We start from the raw sequence: 6,481 nt of genomic DNA, 5'->3' as shown, positions 1-6,481 counted from the left end.
TGGCTCTTGAGCAGCTCTCCTCACACTATGGACTGCTGTGAGCTGTTCTGAGCTATGGTTTAATGACAGAGCGGTGGGTTTCAAACACTTCTCCAATTGCGAGCAACTTAAACCTACGAGTTTCTCAAAGAGTCTCCTCTGTCCCAACAGCTCCCCTGTGGTCCTGTAGGCCTTGAGCTGCACCAGAGCGGAGCAAGTTGAGTGAAGGTGACAAGGCACTTCTCAAAATCAAATGATAATGCAGTGCTGTAGAAGCCTAGATTCCTGTTCCTGCATGTTGGCTACTTTGTGGATTTGGGGCTTTAATGGGGTTGACAAATGGCTGTAGGGTCCCACAGCTTGACTCTTTCCTCTTGCTTGCTTTCCAATCTCTGGGTTTGGATAAATCTCAAAGCTTGATTTTATGCTAGCTAAAGGTTAGCTTGTTTGCAAGACAGCTGGATAGAAAATGAGTGACTTCTTTTAAGGTAGTACTCAAATTTGAGTTGTGTCCCCCCTGAAAAGCCATGTTTAGTGTTTCAGCCCTGCCCTGGGTGCCAACTGGTGGGCAGTACCACATGGAGGTGCTTCTGCCATAGCAGCTACGCAGTGTGGCTGCTCCCTGAAGGGACCTGGCCATTTCAGGAAGCTGGTGGTACATTAAGGAACTTCTGTGTGCCCAAAGGTGGGAATTGGACAAGCTGACCCCTCTGTTGGAAGCAGCTTTTCAAACAGCTCCAGCTATCTCCTCCATGTTTACTGCCTCTTTCGGTATCTATCGCAATCAAAGTTTCTGAAACCTGCAAGGAGGGGGTGTGAAAGGAAATCAAGAGTCTACACAGAGCGTTGTCATGCACAGGGACAGAGCTGCAATCAACTTTGCTAGCTGGAAAGTGCTAGAGAGAAACACCTCCAGTATTTCTGGAACTGAGGGCTGGCATTACTCCTGTGGCACTTGGTGTGCCTTTAGCATGGCACCTGAAGGTCCCACCTTGCTCGCGGCTATCAGTTCCGTGGCTGGGAGTTAAATTCTGTGCAAATGTTTTGGATGAGCTGATTAACAAAGTGGTAGAGGTTGTCAAATTCATCCACGAAGAAGGAATGCTCCTTATCAGGGTCCGTTGCGATGGCTTCCAGTTCATCTTGGGCTGCCCAGGCAACTCCAATGGAGTAAGCTATAACTCCTGGAAAGAAATCCAGAGTTTAGAATGAGCATAAAAGTTGTCATTGCCTAAATTTGAGACCAATACTGCAAACGTAGTTGCCAGACCACAAGAATTTGGGTATTGAGTGGCAGCGCGTGCTTGCGCACTCTCTCTCTCATGCGCACGCTCGCTCTCTCTATGTATGAAAATGGCATTTTCAAATTGGAGGAAAGGCCTAGTTTGTGCTTCAGAAGTACCTTTTGCCAGCAGCAAAAAGGTATGAACAATAGCAAAGCTTCTGCTCTGGATGTGAAAAACAGGCTCCTGATCTACAGGTTCTTGTTGCAATGCAGATGTCTTACAATTGTGTTGGGAGATGTATTACTATCCTGACCAGAAAGCCAAAGGAGGCTTCATGTGTTACTAAGATACTAGAAATCCCCTGAGATCTCCTAGGCATAGCTGTATTTGGCTAGATTTATGTGAATTTTTTTTTGGAAGGTGCTCATCCAGATTTTAGACAGACACTGGTCTTGCTTAGAGCTCAATGAGACCCCAGGGTGAGGTGCTAATCTTCCTTCCTAAAGTTTCATCTGGTACCTTTCAAATTGTAGCAAACTGCATTTCTCTGACCTGGATAAATGCAGCGGTGTACAGAAAGAGCAGCTAATGATAGAAGAGCTTACCGTTTTGGTGAGCTGCCATGGCTGGCACACTGACATCGTCGTAAGACCTGCCATCTGTAATGAGAATCATGATCTTTCTTTTGTTGGGTTTGGATTTGCTGAACAGCTGCTCCAAAGCATAGCTGATGGCTGCTCCCGTGCTGGTCCCACCACTCCAGTAACTGATCCTTTTGATAGCACTCAGCACGTCCTGCTTTGTGCTGTACTTGTCAAAGCTGAACTCGAGCCTCTGCTCGTAGGTGTACTGAACAGCTCCAATGCGGGTGTCAGTGTCCGAAATCTCGAACTCTTTGCTGATGTTGGCTACAAACTGGAGGACTGTGCGGAAGTTGCTGGTGCCAACGCTGCTGGAGCCATCAATGACGAAACCGATGTCGGCTGAGTTGAGGCACGTCTTGCTGCAAGCTAGCCGGTCGGCGTCACAGACCCGCTTCACCAGGGGCTGCACCACCTTGCGTAGGCTGAACCAGCTGGGCACGTTGAGGGAATAGAAACCGTTTGTCCTGCACACTGCCTGCAAGGCAACACAAGGATGAATGCAATGGAAATTCAGCCCGTCTGTTTCAGCTGGGGTATGTAGCTAAACTGTAAATATAGGGCTCCTGGAAAGAGCAATGCTGGTGTCTGAACTGGCCTCTTCTCCAGTCACCATCTGCTTCCCTGGGAAATGACGTCAATGTAACATCTCGGATACTTGTGTAACAAGTCAGTTTTTCCTGCCTTATTTTTTGAAAGCTGTGGGATGAAGCTGATATTATAGTAGTGAAAGAAATGGAATAAGCAAGTTTGCCACCTGTCAAGCTTTTTAAGATAAGTTATATTGTTCACAGAGAAAGGATTCAAATCCCAGAGCTGCTGTTGGTGTAGGTCCAGTGGACATTACGGGAGCCTATGTGTTTGCCAGGTAGTGGCTTCAGCTCCCATGGCTCAGGGCACCTAGTAAAGTTTTGCCTGCTGACAAACCCTACTGCCTTGAACTGAAACCTGGGGCTGAAGTTGGGTTATCCTTGTCTTATAGTCTTCTAAGCAGAAAAAAAATACACAAGCCATTTTGGTGAAAATGTGAACAGCCTATAAAGATTCACCATTGTGCTGGTTCTGCCAAATAGTACATAAAAATAATTTTTATAACAGTGCTTGTAGGGAGCAGATCTGCAGATGGCTTTTATAGGATTAGTGGGAGCGAGAGGTGAGTAGGAGGAGAGGGCAGCACAGAAGAGGGAGTGGGAGAAGTCAAGCATGTGTGAGTGTGGTGGGGACAGGCCAGAGCAAATTGTCCTCGGCTTTAGCACCTTTTAAGTGCTAATGACGAAGGCCTCTGGGAAGAATATTTAGTTAAGTCAGGCTTTATCTATCAACTCTGTGTGTCTGAGTGTTATAAAAGACCAAGGCACTGTTTTCTCAGTGCCTGGTCTTGACTCGCATGAAGCATAACAGCTCCAAGGGAGTTACAGCTCCCACCAGCCTGGGCTTCTCACCACATCCTGCTCTCGTTTGCTCCCTACTGCCTTGCTGCTGTTTTAGTCTTACGATGCAGCAGTATCAAGTCACTGTTCGCTCTTTACCTGCCTATTCTGAGCCCACTCCACTCCCACTTCTGCCATGCCTCTGGTAGGTTTGCAGAGCCTACTGTAGCTTTGCCCTTTTAGAAACATTAAATGCAAATGAGACTAGAATCCAATTAAATGCTGACCAGAGACAGCACAGCTCTCTGGAGCAGCTCTGAACTCATGGGAGGTTATTTCATGGCACAGCAACATGGCTCAGATGGGAATCTGTTTTCTGCAAATACCAGATAATTTGACCCTGCTTCCTGAGCCCAGCCTGGTCTGACAATTTGTAGCTACCTCCTGCCAAAACTGGGTGCCAGCCTGCCCTGAAGCACTGTTGAGCAGGCAGCTACCTTTACCGCCAAATGCGAATCGTTCAAGGCTTGTGTTCACTTTTTTTTTTTTTGCTGCACATGGCAGGGATTTACTCTTTTTTCCAAGAGCTACCATGAAGTCCATAGCAGCAGAAACAAATAATAGAAAAATAACCTGCATCAGATTAACTGTGGAAACAAAATGTTTGAGTTGGCCAGTAGAGCCCAAACAACTGGGATGTGCCTGTTTTTGGAGTGTCCCAACATTTGCATGTATGGGACCTGTTTATAAATGCAACACTGACACGAGGCTGACAGGGTTCCTCAGCCCTTGCCGAGTGGGAGAAGCATAACAGGAGGCTCCTGGAAAGCTCAGGCTGTAATTGTGCTTTGCCACGCTACTGTATATTTGGAAAACTTCTCATTTTGGTATGGCTGCAGGTTTGTGCCAGTGTTTAGTCAGTGAAAAGCCACTTTCTCCATGATGCACCTCAAACCAGAACTTTACTGACTTAATCTCCTTTCTGAGTTCAGCATTGTTGCCTGGCTCTTCATATGGGAGACCTCAAGACAATATAAGCAAGGACAAGAAGTAACCATAAGTGGTAAGAAGGAAAGGGAAAAGTCCTGAATGAAACAGCTTGGAAAATGTAGTCAGAGCCAAGCTCCTGGCCAGAGCCCAGCCCAGTTAAGTACCTTATCCACAAAGTCTGGTTCGATAACATTCTGCTTCTCACTTTCAGCAGCTGCTTCAACAGTGACGAAGAAAATGTTGATCCCTGATTCTCTGGCCAGCCTGGAGGCCTCCTCCACGTGGTCAGTTGGCCACCCGTCCACCATCACTACAACCACATTGGGTGCTCCACCTCGGTTTCCATTAGCATCCAAAAAGAAGTTTTTGTTAACAAATGAAAGTGCCTTCCCTGGAATAAAAGAGGAGATGGAGAATGAGTTACACATGGCAGTGCTCTGCCTGATAATATCTCACAAAATGGTAGGCAGAGGGCTTGTTTAGGAGCTGGAGCTCTGCTGAGAGCTGGGGAAAGCAGTTTCTGTGGCTGTGCTAGCAGGCGGGGAGGTTGCTGCTGTCAGTGCTTGTGCACGTGTGCCAAACCCATCCCCCCCTCCCTGTGTCCCAGACAAGTTGGGTTAGCAGGGTCCCTGATGCACCAGTGGGATCTGCCCATGAGAAGAAAGGTAAATCCACTTGTGACAGACTCACAGTACCATGGACCAACACAGGGAGGACATGGTGGGAGCAGTATCCCCCCACCAGCCCTGCCCTAGCATTGAGCACCATTCAGTCACAGCCTCCGTACCCAACGAGGAAGAGTGGGCTTGCTACAGCCCAGGTTCTGGAGCCCTCCCTGAGGACAGAACATGAAAGCAGCTTCATCACCTACCAACGTTGGACAGTCCACCTTTCTGTGGGATTTTCTCAATGGCGTTTCTTATGTCCTTGGAGTTGGCATAAGTTTTTAAGTTAAATTCTGTGGAAGGGTCATCACTGAAAGAAGAAATGAGGGCAATTGTCAGGTTTTTGCTTCATGTGCAAAAGTACATAAGCTATAGGACCTGGTGCAAGCTGGAGGGAGACCTTTAGGGTGCGTCAGCCGCAGAGCTACAGCTGCCAGAGTGCCCATTGTGTCCTGCATCAGTGGGAACAGCTGCACCAGAAGCTCTTACCCATACTGAACAATGCCCATCAGAGGACCAGCGCTGCCAATGCCAAGGGCTTGAGCCACATTACTGAGGAACTGCTTCTGGAGCTGAAAGCGGCGTTTACCAATGCTCCAGCTCCCATCCATCAAGAAGGACAGATCAACCTTGCAATCTGAGGAGAGATGCAGAAACATATGAAGTATTTTTGGTTCTTTCTCATAGCTGTGCTTCTGTTGTAGAGCAAAGACCTAAAAAGTCTATATCCAGTGACCTGTCCTGCGCAAGCTCTACCAAGAAGTTTTTGACATGGAAAAGTCACAGCTATGAGCTCAAGTCTGTCCTGCTCACTGGTAACTATGGTCCTTTGCATGACTTCCCCCTGTAAAACATCCAAGTCCAGGTGGATTATAAAAGGGCAAGAAGCTGTTCCCAGGGGTCAGTCTGGGAGCACCATGTCTGGGGGCTAGGAAGGAGAGGTCGGCCACACAGGAGCACGCTGGCTTGTGTCCTGCGCCCTCAGAGCTGTGACATGGGCTCAGCCCACTTTATTTACAGCCCAGAGTTGGTGATTTTGTAAAACCAGTTGTGACTGCTGGATTTTAAGGTCTGGCCACCTGCAGAGCACATGCTACAGGGATTTCCTTGGTTATACCTTTGTGGGTTTAGCTGGTATAATAAGTGTAACAGGAACAGTCCTTGACAAACTGTTAATGCCGCTCAGAAGTGAGGGAAGATCCCCTCAGTTCCCTAAATGTGGGATGCCCAGGATGCGCCTCAGGGCAAAGGACATAATGAGATCTCTTCAAGTTGCTGCTGAAGGCAATCCTGGCAACGCGGCGGTTCTGGATGAGAATCATTCAGGAACATAATTCTGGTCTGGAGTTAACGTCAGGGATGATGATTTTGTTTGGTGCCTTCAGAGTGAGCGGGGGCTCTTTTTGCCTATATCTGTGGGCTTGTACCTGTGTGTGCAGCAGTGTGCTGCTGTGTGTTGCCCCTCTGGGCTGAAAGCGATATTCTAGCAAAGCTGTGCCTGCACCCAAACTCTGCTCTCATATTGCACAGATGAACCTGATCTTTGTGCTGTTGCAAATGCTGTCCTCATCACTGCCAGCTGCCTTTTACATCTCTGCAGGTTAGTGGTA

The 6,481-nt window shown here is 47.8% G+C and overlaps 1 protein-coding gene across 1 annotated transcript in view; it reads right to left on the bottom strand.

Moving 5' to 3' along the window:
* Positions 1 to 906: 906 nt before the first annotated feature.
* VIT (vitrin) overlaps positions 907 to 6,481 on the bottom strand; it is a 34,817-nt gene continuing 29,242 nt past the window's right edge. Inside the window, exons 14-18 of the mRNA XM_010189824.1 lie at positions 5,361 to 5,508; positions 5,078 to 5,181; positions 4,371 to 4,597; positions 1,811 to 2,324; positions 907 to 1,163 (exon numbers count right to left, since the gene is read on the bottom strand). Coding sequence (XP_010188126.1) covers positions 985 to 1,163; positions 1,811 to 2,324; positions 4,371 to 4,597; positions 5,078 to 5,181; positions 5,361 to 5,508 — 1,172 coding nt within the window. The 3' untranslated portion in view covers positions 907 to 984. The remainder of the gene's footprint in view (positions 1,164 to 1,810; positions 2,325 to 4,370; positions 4,598 to 5,077; positions 5,182 to 5,360; positions 5,509 to 6,481) is intronic.

This window comes from Mesitornis unicolor, unplaced genomic scaffold (assembly GCF_000695765.1).
Source record: "Mesitornis unicolor isolate BGI_N332 unplaced genomic scaffold, ASM69576v1 scaffold42998, whole genome shotgun sequence".
NCBI classification, from domain to species: domain Eukaryota; kingdom Metazoa; phylum Chordata; class Aves; order Mesitornithiformes; family Mesitornithidae; genus Mesitornis; species Mesitornis unicolor.
This window is presented reverse-complemented; position numbering and strand designations above follow the sequence as displayed.